Below are 23301 nucleotides of genomic sequence, written 5' to 3'. Positions count from 1 at the left end.
GATACCTGAGACCGGGATCTGTTACACCTGAGACATCTGAGAACCCTGATATACCTGAGCCACCTGAGCCTAGGATCTGTCACAACTGACACGAGGTTTCCCTTCATCATGACGTTCAAATTGAAGCGTTTTCATTTGAAAACATAACTCGGTTCTTCCTGAAAACCTATCAACTGTGGTCGAGTCACCACCGAACTGCCAGCTGTCGTCACTTAAGGCTGCTTTCACTCCTGTCCCGTTTGGAGCAGTTGTTCCGGAACAGGGAGCATTTCCCCCTAAAGATCGGATCGTTTGGTATATGTGAACACAGCAATCGCGCTCGGATGCGAGACAAAACAAGCGAGCCGAGATCTCCTAGGAGAGGTGGTCTCTGCTCGATTCCATTCGAGACGTGGAGCGGTTGGTTCTTTTTATTTGTAGTGAGAACATAATCGACACAGCAACCGACACAACTCAATTCATGTGTATGTGCTACCGTGGCGCAAGGAGAGGAGTCGGTGCAGCCTCCACCACCTTCTCTCCTATTCGATAAAACTTTTTCTCTTCTCTCCTATTGGACGTGCCGAGATTTTGTCGCAGCACGGCACGGTGAAATTGAAAACATTTTCAATTCGGGCAGGGTTTGGGCAGTGCAGAGCGCAGAGCGGTCACACATAAATGAACGGGAAAGCCGGCGGCGGTCTGTGAAAGGGGCTTGTTGTTTTTCCCGGGGTACGGAAGAGGAAACTCCTTCTGCGTTCATTTCTGACCAATGAGAGAACAGTTGGTTCATGGCATTTGTAAACAGCTTTGAACCGCTACAGACGGTTGCCTTGTGAACACAAACTCCACAAATGAGAAACGAAACAACTGAATCGATTTAGCCCCTGAATCGGAACAAAACAAACGGGCCACAGGTCTGAAAGCACCCTTAGATGAGGTTGTTAAACTTACGGAACAGGCTATAATCACTTTAAAAGATAATATGATTTGTACTGTTTAACCCTTGGGACCGGTTCTGGGTTGGCCCACAAGGATCAGAATGCAAGATATTCATGTCCGCCCATTTTAGCATAGCTCATGCTAATGTAGAAAACTAACAGAGACGTTCCACTACATTGCATGACTGATCTAAGGCGGGCGTGTCCCCACCTCCTGCTGGACCTGTTCTTCTGCTCCGTGGCAACATTTCTGGATCTACTTGTGGCTGGGCCGGTTCAGCTTCTACAAGACTGTGAAGGCTGTAAACAGAAGCTAATGTGGAGGTGGAGCAGTTGTTAAAAAATAAAACTGGACCAACCTGTCCTAGCTGAGCTAGAGATGTTGTGATACCAACCAAACGCTAACCAATCTGTCACTGTCAGGTCAATGGGAACTCAGTTCAAACAGCTCAAACAAGATACTCACCTGCTTTGTTTTCCTGTCGCTTCAGCTTCTTCAAACCTTTTTTGTGCTTTTTATATTTTTTACGTCCTTTTGGGACTTTGGCAGCGTTAAAGAGAGACATAGAAGTTAGTGAAAGAAAAGCCCCGGAAACACACAGCAGGAAGCAGCAGCACTCATGCACCATCAGAGGGCTCCAACAGGTGTGAAGATGTAAGCCTGGACCATGAGGACGACTTCTGTGGTCTTAAACATCAGGACTTTAACCCAAAAGACGAGCGGAACTGACACTGGACTGGAGGGACTGCAGTGGACTGTGGTTATCTGTGAGACCAGAGAAGTTGGACTTCCCATCTGCAATCTCAAACGGAGTATCTGTAATATCCTACTATGGAGATCCGATATGCTGTGAACCTACCATGATGACCCAATCAGAGTTGTGGTAATCTGGCGTAATGCCACAATCCCATGTGTTAGTGGGATCGGATCTGCCACAGGGACCCGATTTGAGCAGCAACCAACCCATTGGAGACACATTCATTGCAGTGATTGAATTTTATTTTTTTATTGGTCCTTTCAATTTCCACAACACAGATAACCCAAAGTACAGGTGTAAATCATCAGTGTAATACAAAAAAAAAAAAATGTTTTGGTGTATATATATATATATATATATATATATATATATATATATACATACATACATACACATATATATACACACAATATTAACTAAAAACCAAGGACCAAAAGGTGTAGACTGAAGCCTAAGCTTATGACGCCTACCCTTTTCACAAGAAAAAAAGATAGCTTTTATAGACTAGTGCGTTTAGGATTTAGAGAATGAAACAAAATACATAAGTTGCCCGAGTATAAACAAAATAACTTTACACAAACATACAGCATATTCCACATGTAAATAAAATAAATATGAATAAATATCATTAAAAATATCATTCCATACAGTATATATATATATATATATACACACACACACACACACAGGTACACACAGGTACATGCATATGTGTATTATACCTTTGTTTTATATGTATTAATAATTTTGTATTCATAGGTGCTTCTGAATTGTAATAACGTGCTACACATTTTCATTTCTGTATCTCAGCTGTTCCACAGATTAACTCCTGTCACTGAGATTTATTGTTGTTTAACGTTGGTTCCTGCCTTTGTTTTCCTGAACATATATGTTCCTCTTAGTTCATATTGGCTGCTTTGGAAGATGATTGTGATGGAATTTAGTGCAATGATCTGATCAACAACAGAACAATCTGAGCCAGGATGATCCACACCGAGCTACCGTCATCACATCTACTGCCGGATCTCCCGCGGTGATCTGATGTACCATGATCACCAACCACGGTGACCTGATCTGAGCTGCAGCTACACACTTTTCTGGGACAATTCAATCGGAGTTGTGGTCATCTGTCCTTTTGTGACAATTGGATCTGAGCTGCGGGAATCTGATCTCATGTTGTGATCTGATCCCTGTGGCAATAGGATCTGAAATATTGTGGTGATTAGATCTACTTTGTTCATCCAATCTATTACTGCAACCTGATCTGCCACAGTGATCCAATCTGAGCCACTGTGATCTGGTCTTCAGTAGTAACCTGATCTATTACTGCAATCTGATCTGCCATAGTGATTATCTGATAAACAGTGATTATTTTAGAGCCACGTCGATCCGATCTACAGTAGCGATTGGTTATGATTTCAACAACCAGTGATCCAGTCTGAAATGTGATGATTCAGTCGGATCTGCAGTGACAATTAGATCCATCATGGTGATTTGATCTGACATGCTCTAATGCCATCTAACGTGGCAATCCGATCTACCATAATAACATACCGAGACAATTCAATTTGGTACACTGCAATCAGATCAAAGCAGGGGTAATCTGATCTCACTCCAGCTATCTAATGCCACCATGAATATCTGATCCATCAGATCTACTGTGACGAGCCAATCCACATTAACGACCCAATCTAAATGAAAGCAAGCACCACCCTGATAGCAAAATATGAGAGAATCAACGTTGAAGTACGGTTAGGCAGAAACATTGAATCTGTGTTGAAACCTGGTCCGCCAACAAACACCATACGTTGATTCAACATTGATTAAACTTTGGCATTAGAATTGAATGATTGATATATGTTTTATCCACCATCAATTGTCAACCTTAACCAAAAATCAACCTTTTTGCCCATAATTCAACATTGATCCAACATATTTTTGCCATCTGGGATCTGAACTTCCATGATCTGATCCACTGCAGTACCTGGTCTACCATGACCACCTAACATAATGAACCAGTCTAATCCATCAAATCTGCTGTGGTGATCCAATCTGAGCTGCCATGAGCTGATCTAATGCAGTAGTCTTTTGTGGGGATCTGATCTACCATACCACTATGATGGTCAAACGCCATGCAATATATAGCAACATTCGGATCATTCGACTTTAGCAATCCTATCTGTGCCACAGCGATCACACAGTGTGTGTGTGTGTGTGTGTGTGTGTGTGTGTGTGTGTGTGTGTGTGTGTGTGTGTGTGTGTGTGTGTGAGGGTTTAATGTGTGTTCTGTAGTCCAGCGTGTGTTACCATTTTGCGGCTCCTTGTAAACAACGCTCTCCAGACCGAAGAGCAGATCTCCAGACTGAGATGCTAACAGCAAACGCAGCATGAACAGGACAGATAGCATTAGTTAGCGTTAGTGTGTTCATCAGAGCTGTGACATTATTTGAGCCAGTCCCGGTTCTGTTTTCTTAGCCCTTCCCAAACCTCTGGCCCCTTGAAACAAGTGATAAAATGTAGTGAGTAAGAACTCTTCTAATGAAAGCGGACACCCCTTCAGGAACAGCGTACATCCGTATTCTGAGCCCAGCAGACCCATTACCTTCCTCAGCAGTGGTCAAATCACTCATCTGGAACACTGGCACCTCTTTGTTGCAAGTTTACACCACAATGGATAGATTTCAACATTAGCGACAGACATCAATGTTAGCAATACATGCCAATGTTAGCGATACAGTAAACAATAGCAGTGGACAGTAATGTTGGTCACAGAGGCTAATGTTAGCATGTCAACACTTGCAATACTCAACACTAGTGACAGACTTTAATATTAGCAATACATGCTAACCATAGAGACAGCCGTAAATGATAGCAGGACATGCAAACCACATTTACAGACGTTAGCACCTCCAAGAGTCAAATTGGTACTAGCAGACAAGATTTGACAATTTTTTAAACGGTACAACCCACATCCTCAGTTCTGCTTCTCCTCCCACAAATGCATGTTCCTGACAAATGTGTTGCCATTTAAAAAGGGAAATAAACAGGCTTTCCAACGGTATACGTTTTATTACCAAGAAGCGTCACAAGTTTCCTTACTTTTGAGTTTAGTTTTACCTCATGGTTTTCCTGGGTGTAACTGTGTGTAGCCTGTGATGCAGCGTTTTTCAGACTGTAAATGATTTGCAGCTCCCGTGTCACGATGTCATATCATGCGCTCCTGATCAGTGCAGTCGTGTTGTGAACTCCCCAGCTGCTCAGCACTCTGCAGCTTTTATCTCTGCCATTATCTCAGCACAATCTCTGTGCTTTGATTCAGATGTTGAAGAAATATCATCCCACTTTCATTCAACCTGCAAAACTGTTCTAGATACTGTGGCTCCACTGAAAACGAGGCTTTGCAAGGCCAGATCTGTGTGCAGGAGAGCTGAGTGTAAATGGAAGAAATATAGATTACAGGTTTCTGGCCAGACGTTTAGCGACAGTTGGCGGTTTTAATCAGAAAACCATGAGAACTAAAACTAAATATTTTGATTTTCAATCCTTGGGTTCCGTTTAAAACCATTAACTATGTTCTTAATGTCCCTCAAAAGTTTAATTCGGAATGGCCATTTTCATTCGGAATTAGGTGTTTACATGGTAATTTTTACTCATTTTAAATCAGATTTAATTTTAATTCTGAATTAAAGAGGAATTAAACTTCCCATGTAAACGCACTGAATGGGTCAGTCATTGTGAGTGTGAAAAAGTGAACATCTAGTGGAATGGACTCAGAAGTGATTCTGCTGGTGAAAAGCAGGTGAAGGAGTTGTCAGTTAAGGTTAGTGGTGTCTGGCGGTGAAGTTGGGATCATCAGACAGTTGAACGCAGTTTAAAGCATCACCCAGCAGCAGACAGAAGAGACAAATGGGAGGAAACAGGAAGTACAACAGGAAGTACGACAGGAAGTACGACAGGAAGTAGGACAGGAAATGTGACTGATGCAGGTGAATGATCTCACCTCTGCGTGCAGCCATCTGTAAAGCCTCCTCGATGCGCTGCAGCTCCCTCTGCTTGGCCTCCTGCTGGTAACGCTCCTCCTTGGCTGCATCGTACTTTATGGCTGAGAGAGAGACAGAGCACAGTCACAGGTGTGTCTTCTGGTTCACCTGCAGGTAAACACCTGGACCTGCAGTGGTTCTGTCTCCACAACAAACGCCATTTCCTGCAGCCGCAGCTAGAAACCACACACTGGGGAAACCAATAAATGGGACTTCTGGGACACTTAGGTCCCTCTGGATGTACCTCAAGAGATTTAATTCAATTTTATTTATATAGGGTCTATTACAACACAAGTTGAACGAACGAACGAACCCATCCACCCAGTCTTGAGGGCAACAGTATAAGCTGAGATGTCCAAACCTCTCTCACTGCAGTCACCTCCTCCAGCTCTTCTGGGAGGACACTAATGGCGCTTTTCCACTAGTACCTACTAAGCCCGACTCGACTCGCCTTGCCCTCGTTTCTTTTCAATACCCAGATCAGAAGTAGGAGGTTGGAGTGAAGCTGCTGTGACGTATTTGATCTAAACAGAGAAGACAACAACACTAAAGATGTAGAACCTGGAGGAGATGATAGATACATTTTGTTTCGGCGCTGCTGAAAGTCAGCTGGAGTCGTGAGCAGCTATGAAGTGACAGAGCTCCTGGTAGATCTGGTCGTTCCTTATCGCCCGTCTATATCCCTTTTTAATTCTCTCCTCAGCCAGAGTTGGATTATGAAACAGACTTTTGCGCTGCCATTGCCTGTTGAACAAAATGAACAAGAAGTCGCTGTCAAAGTCGCTCTTTCGCTGATTTCCGCCGCCTGACACAGACGTCTGAAGGCCCCGCCCCCTGACCAATCGGTGGCTTGTAGTGTGATGATGTCAGATGCAGCCCGACTCAGCCGCTTAGAACTAGGGATGCCCCGATACCGATACTGGTATCGGGGCAGATACTGCTCTCATATACTCGTACTCGCAAAAATTCTCCAAAACCACGCACCGATACTTCATTGTTGTTGTAGTTACAGGTTAGCGCCGCTAGGGGGAGACGTTGAGCTGCAGTGTGCAGCCACAGAGCTGCTGCTGCTCTGTGGCTGTAGCTGCTGTTCCCTGTTTCAGTAAATTCTATCTTCCTTAATTATACAAACTGGACAGTTGACTATTACACTTACTCACAGGGAACTTTATTAAACACTCCACGTAACTCACAGTAAAACATAAACAATCCCATTGTTACATTCCGGTTAGCCGCGTTAGCCGGTTAGCCGCGCCGACAGCCCGCAGTCTGTCTTGCTTCTGTCGTCGTCCCTTATTTTGAAATATGTCCATCCTGCTGACGTCCCGCTTACATTAATTGTCGCCACCTTGCCTGAAACGGCACTGCCAGTCTCACCCACCGGCACCACTCTCCTCCCACCACCACGCACCACGCCGGTTAGCCGCCTAGTTAACCAACTGTAAGGAGCATACCGCCACCAACTGTACAAGACTGTGTAGCATCATTCCATTTAGCCTGTTTTTTAATTTCTATTTGATTGTTTATGTTGTTTCACACGGACGGCTTCAGGTGAAGCACCGCACATGCTCAGTTGATGTACCTGCGATGAGACAGCGCGGAGGAAAGACTGGCCGGTTGAGTTTTGTTTAAAATGTAACTTCTCTTCCAAATAAAACCTGTCTTCCAATTCATTGCATTTTTCATTGCATTTTTAGCCTAGTTATTTTTGTGGTAGAAGTATCGGATCGGTACTCGGTATCGGCGAGTACACAAATTAAAATACTCGTACTCGGTGTGAAAGAAATGGTATCGGGGCATCCCTACTTAGAACCTCAGCAGAGTAGTTACAGAAAAAGTATCTACTAGGCACGTTAGACCCCTGGTGGAAAAGAACCAAACCGAGGCGAGTCGAGTTGGGCTGAGTAGGTGCTAGTGGAAAAGCGCCATAAGCCAATCCCAGACCAGCCGACTGATATAATCTATCCAGTGGGCCCTGGGTCTACCTCAGGGCGTCCTCCTAGTTGGACATGCCTAGAAACAGGAGGCGTCCAGGAGACAATCCTAACCAGATGAACCAGTTCAACTATCCTGCAGTCTCTCCTTGATGACTGAACTTGTGTGAAGGGGAATCTTGCCACCCGGAAATGCTCTTTAAAATCCTCCAAATCTACTTTCCTGTTGGTTTGTTGGTTTTTTAATTTAATTTGAATAAAATGTATTTTCTGTAGGCGCCCATTGGGAGTGCTCTTGTAAAAGAATCAACAAAGGCTTTTGAATCAGCGCCAGTCTTTGTAAACAGAAACAGTGTTGCTTTTGTCTTCTCATAAGGCAAGATGGCACTAAGAGCTGTTCCCGTGTGACCAAACCACGTGAGAGGCCTTCTGGTCCAGGAGCACACAGGAGCTGTGAGCTCATCCAGCCCTCATTCTTCACTGAGACACCCCTATGCCTACTGTCGTGCAACTCTAAAGGAAAACTCCACCCAAAAGGCCACACTAAGAGCACTGATGTTTCTGTGAACCTCCCTCTAACCAGCCACAGACCGCAGTAAAACCAGAACCATTACTGTGAACAAAGAAAGACTTGAGCTCTATTGGTAAAGAACCACTACCAGTTTCATGAAGACCAGAGTTGCACCTCAGGACTGGGGATCGATTAAAATGTCAAGAATCGATTCGATTCTTAAGATTCAGAATCGATTATCACCATTTATTCGATCCAATTCGATTCGATTCCAATATTGATTTGGGTTAGTGTTATTAAAACTGTTTTTTTGAGCTGTTGCATGAATTATATGACTGTGTGGTTGTGCAAAATATCAATACTAGTATTATATTGAGATTCAACAGCCAGTATTGGCAGCTAATGATGCTGTAAGGACCAATCAGCTCCCAGAATGCTGATAGAATTGCTTTCAGAAATATCGTGGGTCAGAGTTATCAAACAGATCCAGGGCAGCAAACAGAGACCGTATGAAATCGGTTTTATTTTTTCCCACATTCCGTTTGAATTTTTTCCATTTTTGGTTTATTTTGGTTTTCAATTTTTGAGAATTTGGTTTTTAGCCTTTTATGCAAATGTAACCCCAAGACAGTATATAAAGTAATGAAGTATAGAGAAATGTATGCAATTATAACTGAAAATTCTAATGTTTTAATACCTTTAAACATATTTAAAGGCAAAAACATGGCACCAGTTATTTTTGTGTCCAACAAAAAAACATTCCTTTTTTGGGCATAAACAAAAAAAAAAAAAAAAAAAAAGTTGTAATGATGGAAAAAAAATAAATAAATAAAAATAGATCTTTAGACATACGTATTGATTTTTAGGAATTAATATAAGAATCAGAAAATCAATTTTTTCAACACAGGCCTACTCAGGACCCCTCGGATTGGTACCCATCTAAACACACATGAAGACTGAAGCATCAGCTGTGCCTCAAGACTCAGGATATGGAGACAAACCAGTTAGATATCAGTATACCCAACCCAAACACCACAGCATCAGTGTGAGGAACCCAATATAGGACAGGAAGGAAAGGAAATTCCAAACTGAACACCAACTAAATCAGCATGAGAGGACCCAGACTCTGGTCCCAGTCTGGAAACCAGCGAAAACAGCATGACTCTGACTCCAGAATCACAGCCAGAACCACCACCTCTAAACATTGGTAGCTTACCGTTAAATGGTCTTGTTTTCAGCTCAGATCCAGCTGCAACACATGCACACATACACACACACACACCAAGACGAGTCGTGTTCATGTTCTAGACTGACTATGAAAGCTCTAATGCAAAATAAGTTTATCTCAGCATATAGAAAGGTTTACTTGAGTAGATTTGGTACCAAAACAAAGGTAATTCATGTGAGATTACAGCAGAAGTTTACATATTATCAGAGGAGTGTAAATGAAGATGGAACACAGGTAAAATATGATGTTGCACTTTTAAAGCTTCCTCACATGATCACTGGGTATGTGTTCTATTGCAAAGTTCTGTTGGTAACAGATATGGTCTGAGAAAAGAAATAAACAGATCTTGATTTGTCACAGAGACGTTGCATTATATGAATCTAGTAGTGTTTTCAAATGGATTCTGATTTATGCTGTATAAAGACCAAAAGTAGGAATAAATTAAGTGCTGGACAGTAGATGGTTAAGTTGTTTTGTTGTCGTTTTTCTACAGCCAGCTCAGTGAGTTTTGTCTCGGAGTGGTCATCCTCACACAGTTACAATCTGTGGAATCCTAGCTTTACAATGATAGCAAGTTAGTGTTTGTAGCATGTAGCAGCTGTTGGTCTTTCACAATGTTTTCACTTGGAAGTGTGTTTTATTTAAGTGGAAATGGTCCGGACAGGAGAGACTGATCAGCATGTGCATTTAAGCGTGACTTACTGGCTCCAGGAACAACCAGCAGGTAGAGACCTTCCAGTGTGGCCACCACTGCATCGTTGTACAGATTCTTCCAGGGAATCTTCAATGTCAGCTTCTCTGGAACACAAACACAGTTTAGATCGATGTGTTAAACAAAATCACGGTCAAACATGGTGGAATAATATCCTGGGCAAGCATCACTGACAAACCATGCGGGACCAACGTCACAGACCAACCATGCCGGGCTGATTTCACAGACCAAATATGACGGGCCAGCATTACGGGCCAACATTGCAGGCCAACCATGGTGGGCCAACATGAAGGACCAACCATGACAGGCCAACATCATGGACCAACCGTAGAAAATCGTTCAATTCAATTCAATTTTATTTGTATAGCGTCTAATACAACAAAAGTTGTCTCCAGAGACCCAGAACATAAACCCCCGAGCAATTATTACATAAACAATGAAAGGTAAAAACTCCCCTAGTGGGAGAAAAGCCTCAAGCTAAACAGTGGCAAGAAAACTCCCCTTTAGGAGGGAAGAAACCTGGACCAGGATCATAAGGAGGGACCCTCCTGCTGAAGGCCAGACTGGGGTGAAACGTCACATCACAGACAAACCATGGCAGACCAACGTCACAGACAAGCGATCGTCATGGGCTAACCATGACAGGCCAAGCATTGCGGATCAACGTCACAGACAATCCATGGCAGGCCAATGTCACTGGCCAACATCACTGACCAACCATGAAGGGCCAACATACCAGACTAAGCACGGCAGACCAATGCCATGGGCCAACCATGGAAAACCAACATCACTGACTAAGCACAAGGGACCAACGTTACAGACCAAACATGTCAGGCCAACATAATAAACCAACCATGAGGGACCAACGTCAAAGACCTAGCACGGTGGAACAACGTCAAAGACCAACCATGGCAGGTCAACGTCGTGGACCAACCATGGCAATCGAACGATAGTGGACCGTCATGTCACAGTCAAACCATGGTGCGCCAATGGCACAGGCCAACCATGGCAAACAAACACCATGGGCCAACGTCAAGGACCAACCATGGCGGGCCAATGTTACAGACCAAACATGTCAGGTCAACATACTAAACAACCAAGAGGGACCAACATCAAACACCAAGCACGGTGGGACAACGCCACAGGCCAACCATGGCAAACCAACGCCACGGGCCAACATCACAGACCAAATATGGCGGGCCAATGTTAAAGACTGACAATGGCGGGCCAATGTCAAGGACCAACCATGGCGGACCAACGTCAGAGACGAACCATGGCGTGCCAACCATGGTGGGCCAACGTCAAGGACCAACCAAGGCGGGCAGACGTCACAGAAAAACCATGTTGGGTCAACGTCACGGGCTAAACATGGCAGACCAACATCACAGACAAGCCAACGTCACAGGCCAACCATGGCGGACCAACGTCAGAGACGAACCATGGTGGGCCAACGTCAAGGACCAACCATGGCGGGCCAACGTTACAGACCAAACATGTCAGGTCAACATTGCAGACCAACATAACTAAACAACCATGAGGGACCAACGTCAAACACTAAGCACGGGGGAACAACGTCACAGGCCAACCATGGCAAACCAACCCCACGGGCCAACGTCACAGGCCAAATATGGCGGGCCAACGTCAAGGACCAACCATGGCGGACTAACGTCAGAGACGAACCATGGCAGGACGAAGTCATGGGCTAAACATGGTGGGCCAACATCAAAGGCCAACAATGGCGGGCCAACATCATGGACCGACCATGGCAGACCAACGTAACCCACCAACCATGAACAACCATAAACATCCAAGGCAAACATCTCGGACCAACCATGGGTGATCTACAGTTTGGACTGACACATTGACAACAGGACGAAACAGAAGTGATGTCTTTAACACTGAAAAGTGTATTGTAAACAACAGAACATCAAAACTCACCAATCTGTCCCGCTTTTACTTTGAAGGGAACATCAAATTCGCTCTGAAAGACAAAAATAAATAAATCAGATTCTGCTTCTAAATGTTCAACCACAACAACCGTTCGCAGCCTTGAAGACGTTCTGGTGAAGGGTTCTGGTGCTCATCTGACAACCTGTTACATCAGGGAGTGAGGCTATGATGATGTCTGTCCGATCACAGAAAGAACAAAAAAATGCAAGCATCAGAAGAACTGAAAGTTTTACAGTTGGTAGTAGTGAACCATTGTGAACGCAACCCAACAGGTCACCTCCCAGGTCCTGAAAGTGACGTAAGCTACATTTCCATTAGTAGGGATTCTGGGTCAGTGTTGCTGGGTGTACGATATTTATTGTATTTGTACGATCATTTTGTCCCCGATCATCAGCCGCTTAGAACCTCGGCAGAGTAGTTACAGAAAAAGTATCTACTCGGCATGTTAGACCCCTAGTGGAAAAGAACCAAACCGAGGCAAGGCGAGGCGAGTCGAGTCGAGTCGGGCTGAGTAGGTACTAGTGGAAAAGCACCATAAATGTCTCCAAATGGTTCAGACAAGCTGCACGGTGGCGCAGCTGGTAGTGCAGCAAGAAGGTCCTGGGTTTGATTCCCGCCGGGGGACGCTGTGGGTGCTGAAGTGCGTGTTAGTTCCCCCATGACTCCAGTGCCCACACCCTGGGTGGGGTTGGCGAAAGGGCCTTTCTGTGTGGAGTTTGCATGTTCTCCCCGTGTTCCCTTGGGTAGCTAATGTGAGCTACCCTCACAAAAACATGCACACAGTCCTGGGCTACACATGCCCCCTCTGGCCAACCGGGGCGCCAGATGGGGTGGGGAGGATCCGGACGTAGCGCGTGGAAGGATCACGTTATTCCGGCCGGAGAAACCCCACCCTGTCTGGTGAAAAGATGCGGCCTGCTCACTCCTCAGGTTAAGGAGGAGACCTGAGCTCAGTGCAGGGCCCTCCCGGGGTTGGGAGAGGAAGGCAATGCCCAGGACTGTCACTTAGGTAGGAGCACGGGGTGGTAAAAATGGGAAAAAACCGGGATAAAAATATTTAAAAAAAAAAAGAAATCCAAATTATTAGAGATTCCCCTGCCGGGAAGTACCTCTCCTACTACAGGGATGTAAAGGTTCCTGAAGGCCACTTTTGTAGCACTGTTCTTGGAAACGGAGATCTGACACCGAAAAATCAACCCAGAATACCCTGCTGAGGGAAACGCACCAACATACTAAAAAGAATGTCCTGAAAATGACATGCTTTGGCAACTTAACACATAAGTACATTATGTGTGACTCTGGAGATTTATACCTCCTGATGTTGTGGAAACAAAAGCATTAAACGTTTGTGTGGAAAGGAAAAGTCTTAGTGATGTCCAGAGACCACACAGAGTGGGAACTCTGTGTGTTCTGAAAAGTGTGGTCTCAGAAAAACTTCAGTTTCTCTGGGTCTTTGAGAAATTTCACAAACGTTTGACACACATGCAGAAAGACAACCGGGACTAGGACTTGAGACAGATTCGGAGGAGGTTCTGGACCTACCAGGGCATTTTCCTTCACCCTCAGGTTCTCCAGGACCACATTTCCTGCAGACACATAAGAACAGGGCAGTCAGAAGCACATCCTGGACATGAACTATCTAATCATTACTTCAAATATCACAATTAACTGTTCCTAATTCCTTCTCTAAAAAAAGCACAGCTGATTTAAATTGAGTACATCTCAGCAGCTATGATGTGTAATTGAAAATGAAACTGAAACTGAGAATATTTGTACCAGCATATAATAGATATACAGATATATTCAGACAATATGAGTGAATATGTAGATTAATCAAAATTTAACATGAAAACACAAATGAATATGTTCACTGTCATGCAGGTTCAATCCTGGAGGAGAAATAAAACTTGAAACGCATGAAGTCGGCTAAAACAGACTTCAGAAAACTGATTATGGCTTACAGTTTAAGATTAAGATTCCCAGAATATTCTAATTTTTTGAGATAGGATATTTGAGTTTTCTTAAGCTGTAAGCCATGATCAGCAATATTAAAATAATAAAAGGCTTGCAATATTTCAGTTGATTTGTAATGAATCCAGAATTTATGACATTTCTGTTTTTGTAATTACATTACAGAAAATCACAATATTCTAATTTTCTGAGACAGGCTGTATATGTACAGCTCTTGGGCAGACCTCACGGATCCACCAACATGCTTGAAACGGAGTAGGAATGAAGTGAACACTTATCCAGTCCTACCCCTGAATCTGACATACATTCTTACATATAATAAGAGTTTCAATAAGCTTACTTATAAAACACACATACCTACTTTAATAACTGTTCAAAAGAGTTATATAATACTCAATTATATGTATATATAAATATAGTCAAAATCAAAACAAATCAAAGCAAACAAAAGAAAACAAAACCAACACCCAGCATTTAGTTGTGCTACTATGTATGTATGTACTAATAGAAGTAATTATAATGTATAGTATTACATTATCATAACTTTTCTATAATACTACAATATAATAGAGAACAATAGACAGCAATGGTATAACAATATACTTGAATAACTATATAAGAGTAGATATGCTATATATACTGGTTCATATATTTACCTCCAATTATATACATAAAAATTACTATAAATCTATATATCGACATATCTACATATAACTATGAATCAATATATATTAACAGAGGTATATACAATAAATATACAGAGGTATAGATATACTGTAAGTATAATACAACTCAATATATCCATATAGATACCTACATACAACATATCTATATCCATAATATACATCTATATATCTACATATATTAATAAATGTACATATCTACATCTTTATTCGCATCTGTATTTTGAATAGAATGTTTCTTTGTACCTTTTTTTAAATTGTGATATGAGCTTAACTGTATGTTTTAAATGTATTGTTTTTTTAATGTGGACCCCAGTAAGACAAGCTGTGTTTAAGGGCATAGCCAGTACTGGAGTTGAGGGGGGATGAAGGGGGATGGCATCCCCCCCTGAAATAAAAACGGTCCAAATCATCCCCCCTGTAAAACTGCCATCCCCCCTTTCCATCCCTTATGTCATTTCATCAATGAATGTGGTTTTACTGCTATTTCAACATTTAGAGTCATCACCAGAAACATAACTTATTTGACAATTTTGATCTGTTTCAAGTAAATTTTCACTTGAAATAAGTAGGAAAATCTGCAAGTGGAACAAGATTTATCTTCTTATTACAAGCAAAAAAAATATTGTTCCACTTGAAGATTTTTCTACTTATTTTAAGTGAAAATCTACTTGAAACAGGTGAAAATTGTTGTTTTTTCCAGTGATGAGTCTTGTTTTATGTGTAATGAGATTTTTTAACTAGAAATAAAACAAATATTCTTGTTAAGATTTAGAGTTTTTGCAGTGATCCATTTTACTTATCCTGTGAAGGACAGAGTCATATTGATAAGTTCAGAAAAAAAAATTTTATTGTTGTGTTTTGATGTATTTGATGTAAGCCCAGTGGATATTTAAAGCTTACAGAAGGCTGCATTTAACTTCTGCTATGTCATTCCTGGAGTATTTCTGCAGGTGTTTTGGTCAGTGCTATTATTTGTAATATATTATATTATTTGTAATCAGCACAAATTATCTTTTTTTTTTTTACAACTCGAGTACTGGGCATAGCTAATGGGGATCCTTACACATAAACAAACAGAGACTGAGCTTCTTGTCCATGTAAATCCTGGATTTAGACCCCGTTATCTGCCGACACCTCCACCTGTCTGAACTCTGTCACGTGATCAACGGCCAGGATCTGATTGGTGGAGGAGCCTTCAGGTCAGAAGAATGCAGCCTGATGCAAAAGGTGCAAAACCACGACGAAATCTGTCCCCCATGTAATAAACCTGTGAACCCGTGCGTGCGTGTCATTCATTCACGTGTTTGTTTGTAAACCCACTCTTGGCTCCGTTTTTAATTAACCACCTCTCCTTCTAATTACTGGCAATTTGTATTACACTCTTTTCTAAACGCTTACAGGTAACCACGTGACCGATTGAGCACGTCAGTAAATATCTTAAAAGTCGGCCTTCACTTCGGCAAACATTTCATCAACCGACACCAACTTAAATCAATAAGGCCTGACGTTTGTTGTGATCACTTCCGCATGGGCTCATGTGTGTTTTGGTTATTTGTAGTGGAAGGAGCAGAATAAAGTCGTCCTGTCATCGGAACATCTGTGGACTAATTTGATTTAGCTCAACGCCGAATTGAACAATAGATTGTGTTACTGAACCTTGTCCGTGCTCCCGTGTGATAAAGTTAATACATATTTGTTAATCGTTGCAGCAGTTGTTAAGTGTGAGTTTTTCGAAGGGAGTCTGGCCCGCGTCCTGCTGTCACGGCTGTCAGCTGTGTGCTACAGCAGCAAAGCTCACCTCCCCAGATACCGATCTTCAGCTGGGACTTGTCCAGGTTCTCCACGTAGTCCCCAATGAACCTGTTGAGCAGGTCGCTGACCAGAGATTCAAACACCATGATGTCTGAGGCTCTGGGACGGAACCGCGGGCGTTCCTTCTACCGTCTACAGCGCAGGCTCGGTGAGTCTTGGATCAATTAGCGCTGTCTGAACATGAGCTACCGTGTACAGCGCAGGCTCGGTGAGTCCGGGATCGATTAGCGCTGTCTGAACGTGAGCTGTCACCAGGAGGTCAGAGCGGTGGATCGGAGCACTGTTCTCTGTTTAATTGGAGGGTTGCAAACAGCTTTAAGGTGCCGCCACCTACTGTACAAGAGTGTGTAAAATCATTTCATTTGGCCTGTTTTTAAATTCTATTTATCAACCTAGTGCAGGGGTCGGCAACGCAAAATGTTGAAAGAGCCATACTGGACCAAAAACCGCAAGAGCCGCAAAAAATTACAAAGTCTTGTATAAGCCTTAGAATGAAGGCAAATGGCGAAAGGCGAAATGTTGAGAAAAAAGTCGATATGTCGAGAAAAAAGCCAAAATGTCGAGAAAAAAGTCAAAATGTCGAGAAAAAAGTCGAAATGTTGAGAAAAAAGTTTAAATTTCAAGAAAAAAGTTGAAATGTCGAGATTAATGTTGAAGTACAATTTCGAGAAAAAAGTGGAAATGTTGAGAAAAAAGTGGAAATGTTGAGAAAAAAGTCAGAATGTCGAGAATAAAGTCGAAATGTCGATATTAAAAAGGAAAGGAAAAAGGAAGAAAAAAAAGAAGAAAAAAAGGAAAAAAACTGTCAAACATTTTTGAAAAAGCTCCAGGAGCCACTAGGGCGGTTCTAAAGAGCCGCATGCGGCTGTAGAGCCGCGGGTTGCCGTCTTTTAAGAAATGAGTTAGTGCCTTTCTGGTGATTCAACCCCCTCTCCCCCTCTCCCTGTATACTGTTCCCAGTATCTCCCTCAAATTCCACTCACGTCCTGCCTCTCTGACTTTTCCTGTAGCCTTTCTCTTTCTATTTCATATCTGTTGCAATGCATTAGAATATGTTCACTGTTTTCTTTTACTCCACAGTTCTCACACTTATCACTGTCCCTTTTTCCCATTACATACAAAGTGCCATTTAATCCTGTGATCCAGTCTGAGTCTTGTTATGACTATTTCCTCTCTTCTGTTCCTTTCTGTATAATTCTTTGTTATGGTAGACTTTTGTATTTTGTGATATCCCTGTCCTTTCTGATCTTCCTCCCACCTTTTTTCTGCCATATTTCCATTCCTTTCTTCTTTATTACTGCTTCACCTTCTCCTTTTCCTAGTGGAACTGGTATTGTTATTTCGTTTTGCAGTGCCATTGCTGGATCAGAGCACTGCGCTTTATGCTTCGGCGTTACACCAACGCAGAGCCTAGGGCACGCCGTCGTCATAACGCAGAACCATAATTCAGGCTTTAGTCAAGGGCCAACCATCTTACTCCTGCATGTTTTTTCTTTTTTTTTTAACATACAATACAAACAACAACAAAAGACAACATGAAGTTACAATGATATGTATTTAGGTGTGTGTGTGTGTGTGTGTGTGTGTGTGTGTGTGTGTGTGTGTGTGTGTGTGTGTGTGTGTGTGTGTGTGTGTGTGTGTGTGTGTGTGTGTGTGTGTGTGTGTGTGTGTGTGTGTGTGCGTAAATAATATAATGAAAGTAAATAAATATATTAATTTGAAAAATAAATAAATAGATAATTACCATATAGAGTGATATAATATGGCACTATATAATATAAAGTAATATATGTAATACTATAATAGCATATAATAATATCCTAATATAACATAATAATTGTTATAATATTATAACATATAACAAAATGATATCACTATAATATATAACAATATAATAATACTATAGATATTCCACGATCACAAATAAAGTGTAAAGGTGATGGAGTTTCCAGACGTTACACGACCATCAGTCTAGAGATTTAATCCAGGAGGGTGGACGCTTGATGGGGATCATTGAGAAAAGATAATTTACCATGCAAAGTATTGTAATTTTTATTGTGGCAACTCCACCAAAATTCCACCATTTTAGGTTTCCTTCTATCGTTTTTAAAAGGAGGATCTTCAGGTGTCGATCCAGACTGGACGAACTGCAGATCTGGAACTTGTCAGGGTTTGACACTTCCCCCAGTTTGACTTTCAGTTTCTGTCTTGCCCCACCTGTGTCCCATCTGCCCTAATTGTGTCTGCACCTGTGTCTCGTCATGTCTCGTTATCCCCTCAGTATATCTTGTCTTGTCATTCCTTGGTTCCCTGTCGGTCCGTACTGTTCCTCCCTCCATGTGCTCCTGGTCTTTGATCTCTGTTGGTTTTTGATCCTGCTCTGCAGCGCTTTGTTTTTACCTTTTGTTGGAATAAATCCTTTGTTTTTTGAGAACTCCTGCCTCTGGCCTCCCTCTCTCTCCTGCATTTGGGTCCTAGAAAACCAAACCGCAACAGAACGGACCGACCTAATGGACCCAGCGGGAGAGCGCCTCACCCTAAGGGAGTTTTTGCGCCGGGCCGAGGAGGGGGAGTATGGGGACCCCCTTCTGGGAACATGCCAGGCTCGCGGTGGGCCCAGGAGCCTGCGGGCTCAGCGGAGGCGACGACGAGGGCGTCAGCGCCAGCGCCAGCCCCAGCTTGTTCCGGCTCCAGCTCCTGCACCTGTCCCTGTTCCAGTGGTGGTCCCGGACGCACCTGTCCCTGTTCCAGTGGTGGTCCCGGACGCACCTGTCCCTGTTCCTGTGGTGGTCCCGGACGCACCTCCCCATGTTCCAGTGGTGGTCCCGGACGCACCTGTCCCTGTTCCTGTGGTGGTCCCGGACGCACCTGTCCCTGTTCCTGTGGTGGTCCCGGACGCACCTCCCCATGTTCCAGTGGTGGTCCCGGACGCACCTGTCCCTGTTCCAATGGTGAGCCCGGAGAGGCTTTGTTCCCTCCCCTGCTACACGTCATTCAGGCGGCCAATCAGCGCAGATCCTCATTATCATAGCCTCCCCGCCCATCAGAATCCCTCATGGAGAAGTAGGTTAGAAGCAGTAAAAATTAAGACATGGCCCAGAGGTTAAATTTCTGATTTATGTAGAAAAAACAAGCTTTAGAGCTTTAGAGTTTAGTTAGTTTAGTTAGACTTTAGTTTTTAAGACATTCAAGGCCTGTTTAAAATATCCATTAAATGCCATAATAGGTCCCCTTTAAAGAGCGTTTGGTTTCTCTGGGAGGATCAGTGGAGGAGGCAGGGCTGATGCTCTGTCAGCATGAGATAAACTTCTATGGCAGTAAACCGAGCCAGCAGGGTCTTAGAAGCACCAGCTGATTGTAAATCTGCAAATAAACCTGACAGAGATAAAAAGTAGTAGCCGTTATCAATGGGGTCCACAGCTTTTGTTGCGTGACTTTAAACTAATTAAACTTTAAGTACCTCCTTCAACTGAAGTTTTGTACAAGTATCCCATATTTCAGAATTTTAGCGCAACTGGTTCATGGAATATGGACAGGTGTGACTTTCATGGAATTGGCTGTGCCTTCAAAGAATGGCGAACTGAATGCAATCAAATAGCAGAAAAGGTTCATGGGTGAAATTGGTGGGATGGATGGGTTTGATCAGGGAGCTTTAGGGAAAGACAGGGAAGAAGGAATAATTTGCTCTCGAGGACATGGTCCTCAGGATATGAGCTGAAATGCTTATTATGGCTAGACACTTACTGACGTTATCAAAATTATCATGACTTTTTGGAGTCCTGGATTTGTTAGGTCTGGAGTCTGTCTGGTGTTTGTTTGATGATTCCCAGAAGAAAAATCTAGATAATAATAATCATGGTTAGGCAGGAGTGGAGCAGGGGTCCCAGTCCAGGGGGGGTGAAGCTTTCTTGATGGGCCCTTGTGGCCTAAACATCCCCGTTAAAACATACTTGCTAAAGAAATGCCACAGATCAGCCGCTCTGACACACAACCAGAGCAGCAGCACACGGTCAGAACCATCACATGAGGTTTCAGCACCATGGATTGTGCCAGTCATTATGTCAAACCTAATTATAAGCCTAAACTTTAAGATAAAGGTATCAAACTGGAGATAAAAATCAAATGACATCAAGTGATGTCGTATTCAATACAGCCAAGTAGATCAATTCAGACACACGTGTTCAACCTACACGACAATAGTTTACAATGTGCGACATGTATTTAACATAATGACCGAGCGACACGGTGGTCACACAGCAACAAACAATATAGGAAAGGCCATATATTCAGCATTAGATAGATCTTTATTGTCATTATCACCAGATACAACCAGTACTGGAGTTGAGGGGGGATGAGGGGGGATGGCATCCCCTCTCAAATAAAAACGGTCCAAATCATCCCCCCTGTAAAACTGCCATCCCCCCTTTCCATCCCTTATGTCATTTCATCAATGAATGTGGTTTTACTGCTATTTCAACATTTAGAGTCATCACCAGAAAAATAACACCAGAACAATAACTTATTTGACAATTTTCACCTGTTTCACTTGAAATAAGTAGAAAAATCTGCCAGTGGGACAAGATTTATCTTCTCACAAGCAAAAAAATCTTGTTCCACATGCAGATTTTTCTACTTATTTTAAGTGAAAATCTACTTGAAACAGGTGAACATTGTTGTTTTTTCCAGTGATGAGTCTTGTTTTAAGTGTAATTAGATTTTTTTTTACTAAAATGAGACATTTTAACTAGAAATAAGACAAATATTCTTGTTAATATTTTGAGTTTTTGCAGTGATCCATTTTACTTATCCTGTGAAGGACAGAGTCATATTGATAAGTTCAGAAAAGTGTTTTTTATTGTTGTGTTTTGATGTATTTGATGTAAGCCCAGTGGATATTTAAAGCTTACAGAAGTCTGCATTTAACTGCTGCTATGTCATTCCTGCAGTATTTCTGCAGGTGTTTTGGTCACTGCTATTATTTGTAATATATTATATTATTTGTAATCAGCACAAATTATCTGTCCCCATATCATAAAATCCACCATCCCCCCGGGTTTTTTTTTTATAACTCGAGTACTGTTTACAGTATGTGTGTAGCCTCATCATAGCACCATCAGCTTCTTCATCGCCGCTCTCATCAATGGCGAAGTCCCTCTCTATTGAGAGCAAGGTGAGGTTTGATAGTCTGGCCTCATCCATGTAGCCCGGAGATAGTTTTTAATCAACTTCAGTCTGGTGAAACTCAGCACGAGTTTCCTGCTTTAAACTCCACTTCTGATGCGACAACTGGCTACAAGTAAACAGACAACATGCGTGCGCACGTACTGTGAATGACAGGCAGACAACACAAGGGGAGAAGGGACTATTTCTTTCATTTTTATTTTTTAAACAACTTCATCCTTATGAATGCAAGTGTTATATAGTCCAACTTTCCTTATTTTATTCACACTTTTTTTTTTCCTCTTCGGCGTGGGTCCCCACAGAGCAGTGGGCCCGGGGCGGTCACCCCCCTCTGCCCCCCGCCTGCTCCGCTAGTGTGGTTAGGGGTTCGCTACCTCACCTGTTCAACCCCAGCTGTCACCATGGCAACAATTCAGCCTGAAACAGGAAGCTCAGCGAGCATGAGCTTGGTAAACATCTCCATTAAGCTGGTTTCCTACTGATGGGCCGTAATCAGCAGTCTAATTAGCGCTGCGGCCGCATTCAGAGACCATGTTATCATGTGGAGGACAAGGAGCAGGATATGGTCCTCGCAGCAGCAGATTGACAGTAACAAAGGAGATGGAAGGAGGCTGCTGGTCTAATGTTCTCCAATCAGAACCATCAACAGTCATTAGTGAGCTCTGAGGCAATGGCATCACAGGTCAGCTGACCTGCAGGAACACACTGTCGTCCCAGAGATCCACACCCCTGAATTTATTCACAGACTCAAGGACACCCTTGGTTCTCTGGACCAGCCAGGCCAGTGGTCTTCTCTGAACCAGATAGTCCAGTTTTCTGGATGACGCGGTCCTGTTCCCTGGACAAGCCCGGCCCGTTGTTTTCTCTGAACCAGCTGGTCCTGTTCTCTGGACCAGTTTCACTTAGTTCTCAAACGGACCAGAAACAGAAACATTCAGGTGGCACAAGAGGTAACACATTCCACGTCTGGTAACACATTCCACATCTGGTAACGCATTCCACATCCGGTAACACATTCCACATCTGGTAACAGATAAGACATCTGGTGACAGATTCGACATCTGGTAACACAATCCACGTCTGGTAACACATTCCACATCTTGTCTCACATTCCAGATCTGGTAACACAATCCATGTCTGGTAACACATTCAACATCTGGTAACACATTCAACATCTGGTAACACATTCAACATCTGGTAACACATTCAACATCTGGTAACACATTCCACATCTGGTAACACATTCCACGTCTAGTAACACATTCCACATCTGGTAACAGATTTGACGTCTGGTAACACATTCCACATCTGGTAACAGATCCCACGTCTGGTAACACATTCCACATCTGGTAACAGATCCCACGTCTGGTAACACATTCCACATCTGGTAACAGATTCAACGTCTGGTAACACATTCCACATCTCGTAACACATTCCACTTCCGGTAACACATTCCCCGTCTGCTAACAGATTCTACGTCTGGTAACACATTCCACATCTGGTAACAGATTTGACGTCTGGTAACAGATTCCACATCTGGTAACACATTCCACATCTGGTAACACATTCCACGTCTGGTAACACATTCCACATCTGGT

General features: G+C 42.9%; 1 protein-coding gene across 15 annotated transcripts in view; it reads right to left on the bottom strand.

Annotated features, from left to right (window-relative positions):
* Window positions 1–16665, bottom strand: part of vps13c (vacuolar protein sorting 13 homolog C) — a 112745-nt gene extending 96080 nt beyond the window's left edge. For 7 of the 15 annotated variants that reach the window (XM_061736650.1, XM_061736660.1, XM_061736668.1 and 4 more), the window contains exons 1-8: window positions 16509–16665; window positions 13596–13639; window positions 12042–12084; window positions 10094–10189; window positions 9380–9412; window positions 5679–5780; window positions 3986–4048; window positions 1387–1461 (exon numbers count right to left, since the gene is read on the bottom strand). In XM_061736650.1, coding sequence (XP_061592634.1) covers window positions 1387–1461; window positions 3986–4048; window positions 5679–5780; window positions 9380–9412; window positions 10094–10189; window positions 12042–12084; window positions 13596–13639; window positions 16509–16608 — 556 coding nt within the window. In that variant the 5' untranslated portion in view covers window positions 16609–16665. The remainder of the gene's footprint in view (window positions 1–1386; window positions 1462–3985; window positions 4049–5678; window positions 5781–9379; window positions 9413–10093; window positions 10190–12041; window positions 12085–13595; window positions 13640–16508) is intronic. The other 8 variants (XM_061736713.1, XM_061736767.1, XM_061736760.1 and 5 more) reach the window with 3 other exon arrangements.
* Between the last annotated feature and the right edge of the window lie 6636 nt (window positions 16666–23301).

This window comes from Cololabis saira, chromosome 2 (genome assembly GCF_033807715.1).
Source record: "Cololabis saira isolate AMF1-May2022 chromosome 2, fColSai1.1, whole genome shotgun sequence".
NCBI classification, from domain to species: Eukaryota; Metazoa; Chordata; class Actinopteri; order Beloniformes; family Belonidae; genus Cololabis; species Cololabis saira.
Note: the sequence above shows the minus strand (reverse complement) of the source record. Positions and strands in the feature narration are given on the sequence as shown.